General features: G+C 36.4%; 1 protein-coding gene across 1 annotated transcript in view; it reads right to left on the bottom strand.

The window, feature by feature from the left end:
• The window catches only part of NUP62CL (nucleoporin 62 C-terminal like), a 42,329-nt gene extending 28,873 nt beyond the window's left edge, over positions 1-13,456 (bottom strand). Inside the window, exons 1-5 of the mRNA XM_028089764.2 lie at positions 13,351-13,456; positions 11,750-11,848; positions 7,177-7,336; positions 371-521; positions 52-101 (exon numbers count right to left, since the gene is read on the bottom strand). Of these exons, the coding sequence (XP_027945565.1) occupies positions 52-101; positions 371-521; positions 7,177-7,336; positions 11,750-11,848; positions 13,351-13,408 (518 nt within the window). The 5' untranslated portion in view covers positions 13,409-13,456. The remainder of the gene's footprint in view (positions 1-51; positions 102-370; positions 522-7,176; positions 7,337-11,749; positions 11,849-13,350) is intronic.
• Between the last annotated feature and the right edge of the window lie 1,979 nt (positions 13,457-15,435).

Raw genomic sequence — 15,435 nt, 5'->3', positions numbered from 1 at the left:
GACAAAGAAATAGATCTTTAATCTTTCAACCTAGGGAGTCTAAGGTTCTACCTCCGCTGATCCAGTTTTACTTTTTCCACTTCTCCATGTAAAGTAGTAATCTATAAAGGAAAACAAGAATACGATAATGTAAATATTTGAATTTATGTTGTAATTTTAAGCCAATATTCATTTTCTCATATACACTTCAAATATGAACAATTTCCTAATTCAGGACACTCATTACAAAGGAAAATACTTTTCAGTTGATCACCGATATTGGGATAGAAAATTAACCACAAAACACAGGTCTGTGTACAATGCAGGTAGATTAATGAGACTTTGAAAATACTTGTACAATACAGCTAAATTAATGAAACTATCTTCTTACCTTCTCACCATTTTCAATCAATGTACGGTCCCAAGCATTGACCTGAGCGGACTGGTGAAGAAAGTACTTCTCTTGATCCTCTAAATCAAGGCTCCATTTGTTTATCAGACCCTCCAGCTGACCATATGTCATCACGGGAGTTACAATTGCACTAAAAAAAGGATACAGTAAGATCATATGATCACATTTTTAAAAGTATAACTGTATTTTTTAAATGAATAACATAGGAGGAGTTAGAGAAGAAAATATCACATGAGTTTTTCAGACCTGCTCCCCAACAAAACCAGCAGAGGTGGTCAAGATTATTTTAAAAACAACCATTTCAAAATCTTTGGAAATTACCCTAAAGGAATATAGCAAACAAAAAAAAAGATCTATTAAGAAATCTACCAAATTTCAGTAAGAACAGCTAAAGTCTGTGCCACAGCTGCTCCCTTCCTTTGCCCTCAGCTCAGCATGATGCAAGCTCCACCTTGGGTGCATGTGGCCACAGATAGGACTCCCTCTCCTCATAACTTTTAGTCAAAATGATCCATTCCCAATCTAAGTAGCATCCACAAAACAGAATAGGCAGCTGATCTTCCATCCCCCACTGGGCAGAACCAAGCAGAACTCTGATTCCCCTACTAGGTAGTATCAAATAGGCTAAGCAGGTAGCTGATTTTCCAACCCGTGACTGGTAGAACCAGGCAATGCTCTGATTCCTTTGCTGGGGCAGTGTCAGCAGGGCTGAGCAGAGAGGTAATCACCAATTCTCTGCTCAGTAGAGGCAAGTAGTGTTCTCTTTTCTCTACCAGGGTTCTGTCAGCAAAGGCCAGAGACAAGATAAATCTAAACACCCACCCAGCGGCAGTAAGAGTTAATAAAGCAGAGCGAGAAAGGATTAGTTACCGTTATGCTTCACCACTTGTCTTCAGTGTCAGTGGGACCCAATGGGGAGCTTAAGCTCTATACCCACCTGGCATCACTGAGACTGAACAAAGTAATGCAAACTGGAGCTAGTAAGGACTCCACTTCCCACAACTCGGGTGTCAGCAAGGCTCAGTGCGGAGCTTAACCTCCACACCGACTGGAGAAATCAAGACCGAATGAGGCAGGGCAAAGCAGGGCTAGTCAGCACTCTGACCCCCTTTCTCCGCAAAGCCTGTGTCAGTGAGACCCAGGAGGGAGCTAAGCTTCCATACCAAACCAGCATCAAAAGGTTGAATGAAGTGATAAAAGGCAGAATAGTTGATATCCTGCTTTCTCACTCCTTTTGTGCCAGTGGTGCCCCAAAGGAAGTTGAAATGCTGCCTCTACCCTGCAGCAACTAAGCAGTATGAGTTAGTACCCCACTTCCTCTTGTTCTGGGGTCCCAGGGACCCAGCTGAGGGCTGAGCTTACATCCCCACTTGAGGCAATGAAGTGGTATGACCCATTGCCCCACTTTCATGGGGAATGAATCAGCAGGGCTGAGGGGGTAGCTGAACTTCCATACCACTCACGTGCACTGAGGCTTTACTTGTACTGGGGTGGTATGGGCAGGGTCTAGTAGGAAGCTGAAGATACAAACATGCCCAACCCTTGTACTACACCCCAACAAAAGGATTACTTGATTTGAAAAAAAGACTCCCCTAACATAATAGACATAAATGTCCAGAATACAACTGAAAATTATCTGTCCTATCAAGAACCAGGAAAATCACAACTCAAAAGAGAAAAGACAATCCAAAGGCACTGACAGTGAGAGGTATCTAGACATTGGAATTCTCTGAAAAGAATTTTAAAGCAACCATCAAAAAATACTCCAATAAGCAATTATGAATTCTCTAGAAACAAATGAAAACTAGAAAATCTCAGCAAAGAAACCGGTTATGAAAAACAATCAAATGGAAATTATAGAACTGGAAACTAATATAACTGAAATAAAAAGCTCACTTAGAGGGTTTGATACTAGAGTGAAGATGACAAAGGACAGAATCAACAAACTTGAGAGTAGATCAACAGAATTTACAGAACAGCAAAAAGAAAAAGACACAAAAAATGAAAAAAAAATCTAAAGAACCTAGAGGACAATAATAAAAGAGGTAACATTTGTACCATCAGAGGATGATAGATTAGAGAAGAAAAGAGAAAATGGGATTGAAAAAATATTCTGAAAAATTAAGGCAAAAACTTCCCAAATTTGGCAAATGACATAAATCTACAAATTCAAGATGCTGAGCAAACCCCAAACAGAATAACTCAAAGAAATCAGCACTAAGACACATAATACTTAAATTTCTGAAAACTAAAGATAAAGAAAGAAAAAAAATCTTGAAGGTAGCCAGAGAGAAACAACACATTACTTAAAAGGTAATACCAATTCGAATGACAGCATATTTCTCATCTTAAACCATGGAGGCTAAAAGAAAGTGTCACAACATGTTTCAAGTACTGAAAGAAAAAAAAAAAAACTGTTGACCACAACTTCTCTATCTGGTGAAAATGTCCTTTAGAAATGAAAGGAAAACAAAGATATTCCCTTGCAAGATTTTTTTGTTGCTGGCAAACCTACCCTCGAAAATTGGCTAATCAGGAAAAAAAAAATTAAAACAGAAGAAGGCTTGGAACTTCCTAAAGGAAAGTCAAAATGAACAAAAAGGATAAATATAATAGACTATCCTACTTCTCATGATTTTTTTAAGTCATATTTGATGGCTGAAGCAAAAGGTATAACACCACATAATGTGGTGTTCAATGTACACAGAGAAATACTTGAGACAATTAAACTTAAAAGGTAAGAAGAGTTAAGGGAGCTAAATGGAATTACCAAAGTGGTAAAATGTCAACATGACTAGACTATTAGAAGTTACATATGTATACTGTAATACCTAAAGCAACTGGTAAGAAAATTATACAAAGCAATATACTCAGAAACACTATAAAAATAGAAAATGGAATCCTAAAAAAAATGTTTGAGTATCCCACAGGGAAGTTAAAAAACAAAAGAAAAACAAAAACAGAAGTAACAAAAGACAAATAATAAAAGAGCAGACTTGAGCCCTAACATATCAGTAATTAGCTTAAATGTAAATGTGCTAAATATACCAACTAAAAGGCAGAAATTGGCAGAGTGGATAAAAATTATGATCCATCCATATGCTATCTACAAGAAACTCATTTCAAATACAAAGACACAAACAGGTTGAAAGTAAAGCAATGGAAAAAGATATACACGCAAGAATAAATTTTTAAGAGATGGCTATATTAATACCAAATAAGGTCACTTCCTTAGAGCAAAGAAAATTACCAAAGAGGGACATCGCATAATGATAAAGGAATCAAAGCGCCAGGGAAGGCCAACAATCCTAAACGTGTAGGCGACCAAATAGCAGAACCTCAAAAGACGAAAAGCAAAACAGATAGAGCAAGGTAGAAACAGAGGATTTCACAATTCTAGTTGGGGACTTCAAACTGCCACTCTCCACAACTAAAAGAAGTAATAGAGAGAAAAGCTGCAAGGATACAGATCTAAAAATACAATGAAGTAGGAACTCATCATCATATATAAAACACTCCACCCAATAGCAGAAAACACAACTTTCAGGTGCCCGTGGAACAGCCACCAAGAAAGATTCTAACTTCATTATAAAACGAACCTGAACAAATACAAAATGACTCAAGTCATACACAGCATGTTCTCCAACTATAATAGAATCAAATTAGAAATCGATATTGAAAGAAAACAAGAAAATCTGCAAGCACTTGGAAATTAAACAACATACTTCTAAATAATTTATGGGTTAAAGAGGAATTCATAAAGGCAATTTGAAAAGTAGACAGAATTGAATGAAAAGGAAAATAAAACATAATAGAACATGTGGTACACACAGGGGCACTTGGGTGGCTCAGTAGTTTAAGCGTCTGACTTCAGCTCAGGTCATGATCTCAGGGTCCTGGGATCAAACCCCACGTCAGGTTCCCCGCTCAGCAGGGAGTCTGCTTGTCCCTCTCCCTCTGCTCCTCCCCCCACTCATGTGTTCTCTCTCTCTCTCTCTCCCTCGCCCTCTCTCTCTCCACTAAATAAATGAAATCTTTTTTTTTTTTAAAGGACGTGGTACAGAGCTAATGCAATGGTGAGGATATTTGTAGCATTAAATGCTTACATTAGGAAAGGGGAAAGGTCTCAAATCAATAATCTAAGTTCATACCTCAAGAAACCAGAAGAAGAGCAATATGAACCCAACACAATCAGAAGGAAAGAAATAATAAATAGTAGATATCAATGCAATTGAAAACGAAAACAATAGAGAATAATCAGTGAAACAAAAGCTACTTCTTTGGGAAAGAATGAATAAAATTGATAAAAGAAAGGTACAGAACACCAATATAAGAAATGAAACAGCTATTAAAAGCGCGAAGAGCAAATACTACAAACAACTTTATAGTCATAAATTTGACAACTTAGAAAACCAAACCAATTCCTTGAATACCACACACTACTAAAACTTATCAGAGATGAAACAGATAATGAATAGTCCTAGAACCATTAAAGAAATTGATTTGTAACTTAAAACCTCCCAAAAAAGAAATACCCAGGCCCAGAGGTTTCACTGGAGAATTCTGCCATACATTTAACAATTTTTTATACAATTTTATACAATTCCTTCTATAAAACAGAAGAGGATACTTCCTAGATCATTTTGTGAGGCTAGTATTATTCACATATCAAAAATGAAGACAGACTAAAAAATGAAAGAAAACAAAACTATGGACTAATCTCTCTCATGAACTTAAATATAAAAGTCCTCAAGCAAAATACTAGCAAACTAATCTAAAAATGTATAAAAAAAATTATACACCATGACCAAGTCGAATTTATCCTATGTATGTAAGGCTGCTCAACATCTGAAAATCAATCAGTGTAATTCACCATATCATTAAGCTAAAAAGGAAAATTCCTAAAATATTGTATCAATTGAGGCAGAATAAACATTTGACACAAATATGTCCGACTGATTTTTGACAAAGGTGTAAAAGTATTTCAACGGAGGAAGTTGAAGACTGCCTTTCAACAAATGATGCTGGAAAAATTGGACACCCAAGACAAAAAAAAAAAAAAAAAAATGAACCTTGCTCTAAAACTCACACTTCATACAAAAATTAACTCAAAGTGGTTCCTGATTTAAATGCAAAATGTAAAACTGTAAAATTTTTAGAAAAAAACAGAGAATCTTTGGTATCTGGAGTTAGGCAAAGATCTCCTAAACTTGACATTAAAACATAGTCCATTAAAGGAAAAATTGATAAACTAGACTTCATCGATTAAAAGTTTTTGTTTGGCAAAGTACCCTCTTAAAAAGACAAAAGGACAAGTTACAGATTTAGAGAAAATATTTATGAACCACATATCTGACAAGACTGAACCTAGAATATATAAAACTCTCAACACTTGAAATTAAAAAAAGAAATTCAAGTAGAAAACAGACAAAAGACATGACATAAACAGACATGTCACAAAGAGGATATGCTGGTGGCAGATAAACACATAAAAAGATGCTCAACATCATGAGTCATCAGGGAAATGCAAATTAAAACCACAATGAGATAACATTTCACATCTATTAGAAGGGCTAAAATAAAAAATTGTGACAACACCAGATCCTGGGGAGAAGGTGGACAAGCTGGATCCCTCATACATTGCTGTCAAGTATGTAAAATGGCACAGCCACTCTGGAAAAGAATTTGGCATTATCTTAAAAAAAAAAAAAAAACGCAACAATTCTACCACCCAGTAACTGCACTCTGGGCGTTTATCCCAGAGAAATGAGAATTACATTCACACACAAAAAAACCAAAACCAAAACCAAAACAAAACAAAAACAGCTTTATTCATAATAGCCAGAAACTGGAGACAACTTAGAAGTCCATCAACAAGTGAACTATAGTACATCCACAATACCATGGACCACTACTCAGAAATAAAAAAGAACAAACTATTGATGCACATGACAAACTTATCTCAAGGAAGTATGACTAAAAAAAAAAAAATAATGCCCAAAGATCACACAATATAGGATTTATTTCTGTAACATTTTTAAATGTCAAGATTATAGAAATGGAGAACACATTCATTGTTGCCCAGGGTCAGGGAAAGGAGGGATTGGTAGTAAGTGTGGCTATAAATGGGCAACAGGAAGGATCCTCATGATGATAGAACTGTTCTATCTTGATTGTATCACTGTACCAATAGCATTGCAATATGTTATTATTGGGAGATACTAGGTAAGGGACACAGAATTTTTTGTATTATTTCTTAGAAGCACATGTGAATCTACAATGGTCTCAAAATAAAAGGTTTAATTAAAAAAAAAACAATTAGAGAAGAACATGGCATAGATTCTAAGAATATAGCCTCTAGAGTTCAACTGCCTGAATTTTAATCCTGGCTCTACCATTACCAGGGGCACAGTATAAAATTTCTACGTGCTCCAGTTTTCTCATCTATAAAATGGGAACAAAAATAGCACCTACCTCATAGAGTTATTGTGAGGATTAAATGACATGATGTTTGTAAAGCACTGTCACATTGCTAAACATATAGTAATTGCACAGTAAATGTTAGCTGTTATTAGTAATAGTAATAATCATATTATGATGGTAATAAAACAAAGGTGTACTATTAATCATTCCACCTCCTAAGCTACAGAAATCCTTTATCTGCTCCTTCGACTGAGTCATTTACCTAACTTTCAAACACTATCCTAAAGCTATACAAGCAAATTATACCATGTGCATGATAAACAAAATGAAATTCACGCAAATTTTCAAGGAAACAGGCTTACTTAACAGTCGAAGTAAATGGTAGGGAATTAATACCGACTGGAACAATGTTATTAATCCCAGATGATGTCAGTGACCTTAGGTTGAAGGTAAAGCCACTGGTGGTTGTGGTAGTAGTGGTGGTGGTGGTGACAGTGGTGGTGGTCGTCGTTGATGCTGTAGCTGGAAAATAAAATGCAGGTTAGTAAGAAATGAGAGACTTACTTTATTTAGTCCTTGATCATTCAGGATAAAAGCTAGAGAAGCATTTTTTTAAAATGTGAGATTTAATTCAAAGTTGTGTGGATTAGCACTCAACACTGTTGTAACAGGAAGTGATATACAGCAGGCCAGACATCTGGATTAACTTTTCTGCTAAAAATTAAAAATCCTGGATGTGTGTGTAGAAAAAGAAAATTTACAACTTAACCAGACCTATAATCATTAAAGAAATTGAATCAAACCTCAAAACTCTTCCCATAAACAAACCTCCAGACCTAGATGATCTCACTGACGAATTCTACTAAACTTCTAAGGAGAGAATAATAACAATCTTATACAAACTCTGTACATACATATCTTTGCATACTTACATGAATATTTCTGTGTAATTAATTCCTAGAAACGAAATTGCTGGATCAAAGGGTCAGCATGCTATTAATTTTAATATATCTTGCCAAATTGCCCAACCAAAAAGATTTTGCCAATTTACATTTCTATCAGTAGGGCAGAGTCCCTGTTTCTCTATGTTAGAGCCCATACTGTTTCTCTACAATATAGCCCATACTAGGCATATATCTTCGCCAGTCTAATAGAAAGAAAGCCTCTCAAGGTTTCATCTACAGCCCAGACCTCTCTCTTATGTGTCTTTTTCCATTGTACACCTACTAGAAAACCTAGCCCTCTCTAGAGGACATCCTCACTATATTTCATGGCCTAACTCACATTCTTCCTTCCCCCATATTTGCCACCCACTTCTCTTCTACTCCATCATTATCCCTTGGTTTTCTGAACTTCCCATAGCACTTTTGGTTTTTCCTACACACTGAGCACTTAAAAATTCATAGAAAACTGTGGCTGGTGGGAACTGCAAATGTTTTCTTCTTTTTGGTTCTCTGTGTTTTCAAATGTTCTTGGTAATCAATAGATGCTGCTTCTGCAACAAGAAATTTGTTATAAAAATACATTACAACATGTACACAACTGTTTCTTTTACATGAGCCTTGCTTTCCCAATTAGCAATATTTTCAGGTTAATGGCCTTACTAGATAAATACATAAATCATGCTGCCTGCCAAAACATGCACAGCCTATACTGAGGGAAACTGGCCTACTCCATTCCTGCTGAGGGATCAAGCTCAGATACTCTTTCTTTATTCCAATAATTCTGTCCTTTGCTCCTAGTTTACAGTTGATTGGGACAAGGGTGGGCATCCAAAGTATGGTATCCATTTCATATACTACTGGCAGCCTATACAAGGGTCTGGTATAGATAGCTCTAGCCAAGCAGGGATAAAATAGGTCAGAATCTCATTTTCAAAAATTTAGAACTATGGAAAGAATCAGACTATAGGTAGAAATAGGGAAATATTTCCAGAAATATGGAATCAGACTGTAAGCAGAAATTTGGAAATATTCCCAAATGTGTAGAAAGAATCGGACAATAGGCAGGGGGAGTTGAAAGAACCAACAGAGGACAGATACGAAGTAGAATTAAGGAGTCTGAGCAAGTCAAAATTAAGAATAAGCTAAGGGGCACCTGGGTGGCTCAGTCGGTTAAGTGCGTGCCTTCTACCTTCAGCTCAGGTCATGATCTCAGGGTCCTGGGATCCAGCCACATCAGGCTCCCTGCTTGGCGGGGAGTCTGCTTCTCCCTCTCCCTCTGCCCTGCCCACCCTCGTGCTTGTGCTCGCGCATGCACTCTCTCTCAAATAAATACAATCTTAAAAAAAAAGAATAAGCTAAAATAGTAAGGTAGAAAAAGAGGTAAGAAAACCAATGGGAAGTCAGAAAAGAGAAGACTAAGGGAGAAGAGCAGAATTATGTTTATGCAATAGATTTAGGTCCCTAAAGCTGCCTTTAGAACAACTCTTAAATTCCAATTTCTTTAAAGTTCAGTGCCATGATAATACCTGTGTTAGATTTCCAAAAGATTCCATTTCCCTTTTGGCCACAAGAATCCTTACAAGAATTCCCTAATTCTTTGGGTTAGCCTTTGTGAGGGTGGAATGAACACCACAGGGAAAGAGCATACCCAGTCACAAAGGATTCCCTGGGGTCATTTATCACTCAAAACACTGGGAAGATTACAGATTGGATCCCACGTGGCATTCTTTACAATCCTATGTCATCACAATCTTCATCAGAGAATAAAAATCTTATCTGAAAAGAAACCCTTCCTCCAGAAATACTGAAACTTAATCACACTATGGAGACCCCTCCTTTATTGATTAATTCATTCAAACACTGTGTAACTACTACATTCAAGACAGAAAACAGAAAAACAATTAAGAAAAAGAAAGAGTCCTTCTTATAAAGCTTTTCTTCACTCAAAGTTTTTTTTTTTTTTTTTTAAGTAATCTGTATTTCCTAGCATGGACAGATGTGCAAAGATGACATATAAGAAAACAGCAGATTCTAGGATTACATGTGTGTATATTTATAATGATCCCATTTTTGTAAAACAAATAAATTCAATATATGTTTATATGTGTTTGGAAAAAAAGGCTGGAAAGATAAACACCAAACTGTTCACTCTAGAGACAGTGAAATATGTATATATTATATATACATGTGTGTATGATTTTTATAATAAAAAAAAGCAACTACCATCACTACCAAAATATCTCCACAAAGATGAAAAATACCTTTAGGAAATTAATTATCTGTCAGACTAAACATAAAAGAATCTTGAGTCATAAAAAAATGGTATGATTATTTTAACCTTTTTAAACAGTATTTATCTTTGTTCTTTATTTTTTACAGTATTTTAAAAAGGTATAAATTAGCTCTGGCATAGGAGATAATACTCAAATAACAACAGTATTTCAATTAATACCAAAAAAGCAATGGATTTAAGAACGAAAGTTTCCCCTCACAGTTTGATTTTGCAAGTTATGACTTTGGTCTAAACTAAATACAGTCAACTCTACATTATCTGTGTAGTAAAAAGGAAGCACAGTTCTATAAATAATACAAAATAACTGCATGCCACATTTGCATTTAAATAAATCTCATTCAGATGGTCTTAAAGATCGTAATATAAAATAGTGAAAACATCCTTTAAAACATCCTACTACCCAATTTTCCTATCCAAGCAAACATTTTCCATACAAAAGATATAAGACTGATAACAAGCAAGCGTCTCTTAAAACTTGCTGATTATACTTAGGGCAGAGAATAATCCCAAATGACAATAAATCTGCAGACACAGACACTTGAAAGCTGCCCTACAAGGCTGATTTGTGAGGTGAAGAGTCTGAGCAAGTAAATATGCTTGGGGAGAAGGAAAGGTGAGTAGGGGAAAAAAACCAACGCTGGGTTAAGGGTGTCAAGTTGAGATACATCTGATGAGGAGATGGGTATATAAGGTAATGGTAGATGGAATGGCCAGGAGGGATGGCTTAGTAGCAGAGGTACCAGTTTGCAGGAAGGAATTTGAGACCTAGCTGGGGAGGGGATGGGTTATGGCAGAGTCACCAAAGAGCCTGTCAATTCATATTTCAGTGACTCAACCCAGGGCTGAAAGAATCAGTTCTTTGTTCAGCATTTTACGGGGGGAATTATGGGATACGGTATTTGCAAATATGGTGACCTGTAAAGTCCTCAAGACACACTCTTCACAATTCTCATAGGTTGGCCAGTTGCCTAGTACACAGCAGAAACTCAGTTAAGCATCAGTCATGCAAAAGAATACATAAATAGATGGTGGAATCTCTGTTTAGGAATAATTACTTTAAATTTAAAAAAGAGTGACTTTTAATTTATACCAGGTTTGAGGAAAGATTTGTTCAGCCTTATGTAAACTTTTAAAAATAAAACAAATAAGACTTTCTTAGAATGGAGTCTGACTTAAATGGTAGGTTTAAGTAGCAACTGACCCCTAACCACCCAACTCACCATAAGATATAAGGCTATGACTAGCCAAGTTCTCTTCAACCTACAACCTAACTAGCTCTTAACTGGCAGAAACAGATTTAGGATGGAAATTCCTATAATCAGCTTTAGGATAGGGTCAACTTTAATACAGGTCAAAACTTAAGTTTTAAGGAAAAAGAACTATCAATCCCAATGTATTGGGTCAATGTAGACACTATGATCAATAATAAAAATTCTTAAATTTAAAAGTTGACAAGAATTTGGTAGCAGTGTTGATTACGGTCATCTCAAAGAAGTAGCTTCATTGGTATCAAATGTCTCACTACACTTTGGCAATCATCACTTTTGGTGAACCTTTTGCATACTCCAATGAAATGATCATAACTTATTTAAACAGTCCTAAAACCTATGGAATACTACACTCTTACTGCTTGTTACACAGCACATTTCCACTGAGCATCCAAACACATCACACACCCCAATAATTCTCAAATCTTACTAGAAGCAGTATGAGCTGCTCCATCTGCTCCAGGGAATTTTAATCCAAATCCCAAAGTTATGCCACCAAATGTTCCAGTCGAAGTTGCTGGAGTGCCAACTGCAGAGAATAACATAATATTACCTTTTACACTTTAATTTAAAAACAGTGAGTAATTTAGATAGAGTTTCTTTGATCTGAAGAGTCCTTTAGAAACTTTTGGCTAAACTCCAAAAACCTACAGTCAATCCATTTATAAGAAATGTCCAGAAAAGGCAAATCTATGGAGACAGAAAATATATTAGTAGTTGTCTGGGCCTGAGAGATCTTATTTGGATGACAAAAGTGTTCTAAAACTGGATTACAGTTTTAGCGGTAGTTATGCAATTCAGTAATCTTATTAGAATCACTGAATTGTATACTTAAAATAAGTTAATTTTATATGTAAGTTTTACCGCATTAAAGTTAATTTTACAAATACTATGGGTGAGATTTCTTTTCATTTGGTAGGCAAGGACATCAAAGACAGGAATGAAAACAAGTCTTTCAAAGGTCAGAGGGCAAGTCTTTGATTGAAAATGGAATGCGTTCAACAATTATAACTTCCAACCTCAGACGTGGTCATATTCACGAAATCTGTTGTTTGTAGTTGCTTACATATATCAAAAGGCTTCCAGAATCCCAGTCGTGTCTCAAAACTGGAAGTCTATTTGGTAGAAAATACAACTCAAGTGGTAACCAGCAATTTTAACTAATGTTTGCCTATTCCAGCTTCACAAGAGGATAGGGATAACAGACCACTATTTTTTACCCTGAACTAGGCATGAGCAATTCCTGGCAAGTTTTATTCCCAGGAATGGTGACAATCTGGCTATAATAGGCCTGTGGGGGAACCATATTACAGCTAGGGTTACAATAACAAAGTCTAATGATAAATGTCATGGCACTGTGAAGATATCTCAAAAGCAGAGTCAGCTTATATGGACCTGTAAGAAAGAATTGCTCAACATTTGCTGTTATTGTACTAATGGAAGATACATAGCAAAGAAGTTGGGGTTATAAGATAATTAATATCCCACTTCTCAGCTCAACGCATCCAGATGTTCCTCTTCAAGGAGAGAAGCCACAAGGCAATACACGGTGTCAATTAAGACCTCATACTGGTCCTTTTGTCATCCATCACTTCCGATAGGTAAAATGTAAGGACCACAAACCTGGTCTATCTAGAAGAATACATGATAGCAAGGCTCCAACATTTAATTCCCATTTTATCTTATTCACATGGATAATAAGACTTCTTCCTATCAGATATACTTGGCAAAACTCCCACTCTTCCTATTCCCATTAGCTTCAAGAAGTTGTTTCAAAACATTACAATGTTAATGAATTAAATGCTTAAAATTATCACTTTAAGCTGGAATAATCATGTTAACATAAAATTCACAGCTGAAGCCATGACAATTAGGTTCTTAAGCAAAGCTACTATTGATAGCAGCAGTTACAGATGGGTTCGAGCATAATGATAATTTATGAGATGCAAGAGATCCATAGCTTATATTGGCAAATTGAGTTAAGTGGCCTGATGCGAAATAATGGTATTTTCTTTGCAACCAGCAACTTACAAGAGAGCCCAGTAGCAGCAGCAGAAGTAGAAGCGTTTGACATTGAAGTAAACAGCATGGTGCTTGAACAAGTAGTGGCGTCAGCAGTCAATGCTGAAGCCAAACCTAAAAATCAAAGTAACAAGCAGAAAAATATGTCACCAAAGAACAATTTTTTAAAAATAAAACACCATTATAACAAGGTTCATTTATATAGAGAAATTGAAACAAAGCAAGGAAAATCAGATACACTGAGATCTAACAAATAAAACATAATAAAAGCCTGATTTTAAAAAAATAGTTTATCAGTACTGCTTAGTGTAGTCAGCCTTCTAGCACCATCATAACAAAGAAATTCTACTTTACTGAAAAGGTAACGTAAAAGGGGGATCTACTTCTAGAACTGCAGCATAAGAAGTCCTGGGGACCTATTCCCCAGTGAAACAACCATAACTGGTATAGAAAACAATCTTAAATCTCAGGAAATCGTCCAAAATATATACAGCAAATAAAGAACATTTATTCAAGGAAATCTGCTGAGACTGTTATACCAATGAGAGTCTAGCATATGAACCACAACACACTCCCTTCATTCCCTCTATCCCCCTGCTCATCTTGAAAGAAGCCACACTCCAGGCCGGAGTGGCCAATAACACTGGCCCCAGCTCCCAACCAAGGGATACAGTATTTCATTGGGAAAGGCAAGGAGCCAGCAAATCACCTCCACCACATAGTGTTAACGTGTTGAAATTCCTGGTGAGTACAGCCAAGAGTTGAGGGACTCCCTTCCTTTAGTCAGCCCTCATTCATAGGGCAGAGGCTCTACACCAGGCCCAACAGGTTAAGAATATGGGGGCCCCATCACCCCTACCCTGACTTCCTTGTCCCAGCTCACTTATAGGGCTGAGGTTCCATGCCTGAAGCAATAAGCAAAAGGGTCAGAGGAAACTAGCCCTATACAGCACCCACAGCACTGTTTCAAAGGTTTTGCCCAGGGGTAAAGGAGGCCCATAAAAACAGAGAGCTCCCAAGCTATACCCAAAAGTATTGCCTTTTTTGAAAAGGAGTGTGAGGAAATTCAAGCCAAAGGACTCTCTCTCTCAAAAAAAAAAAAAAAAAAAGGAGATTTTGGTGCTAAGCAATTAAAAGGAAGCAAGTAGTTTCATGAGAGTAAAAGTTTAGGCTGTAGGCCAGCTAGTTTACCAGGGGTAACTAGGGAAAGAGGAAGTTGAAGAGTCCTCCTCCTGAGATCAGAAGAATCAAGTATTCATACATGCTACACCCTGCATGAATCTTGAAAATATACCCTAAATGAAAGAAGTCAGACACAAAAGGCTACATATTGTATGATTCAATTTATATGAAATGTCCAGAATATGTCCAGAACAGGCAAATCCATAGACAGATTAGTGGATGCTAGGAGCTGGGAGGAGGGGGTAATAGGGAGTGACTGCTAATGGGTACCAGGTTTCTTTTGGGGGTGATGAAAATATTCTGGAATTATATAGTGGTTATGGTTGCACACTCTGTGAATACTTTTTAAAAACACTGAATTGCACATTTTAAAAGGGTGAATTTTAAGATATGTGATTTATACATCGATTATGATATTATGTGAAAAAAACAGGATCATCACAATAGAAGTAGAAAAAGGATTTGAGAAAATTGAACACAGCTTCATGATGAAAATGCTCAACAAACTATGAAGAGAAGGGAACGTCTTCAACATGATAAAGGGCATTTATGAAAAACCCACAGCTAACGTCGTATTTAATGGTGAAAGACTGCATACTCTCCCACTATCATCAAGAACAAATCAAGGATGTCTGCTTTTCCCAACAATACATTGGAAGTTCTAACCAGAACAATTAGGCAAGAAAACAAAATAAATGGCATCCAGGTCAAAAAGGAAGAAATAAACTTATTTCTATTCACAGGTGACTTGATCATGAAAACAGAAATCTCTAAGGGAGCCACAAAAAAAAAATCTATTAGAACATTAAACAAGTTCAGCAAATTTGCAGGATTCAAGATCAACACAGAAAAATGAATTACAATTCTATATGCTAACAATGAACAACCCACAAATGAAATTAAGAACATCAT

This window comes from Eumetopias jubatus, unplaced genomic scaffold (genome assembly GCF_037043125.1).
Source record: "Eumetopias jubatus isolate StellerSeaLion01/CBP00866 unplaced genomic scaffold, mEumJub1_p1.0 scaffold_11, whole genome shotgun sequence".
Taxonomy (NCBI): Eukaryota; Metazoa; Chordata; class Mammalia; order Carnivora; family Otariidae; genus Eumetopias; species Eumetopias jubatus.
Note: the sequence above shows the minus strand (reverse complement) of the source record. Positions and strands in the feature narration are given on the sequence as shown.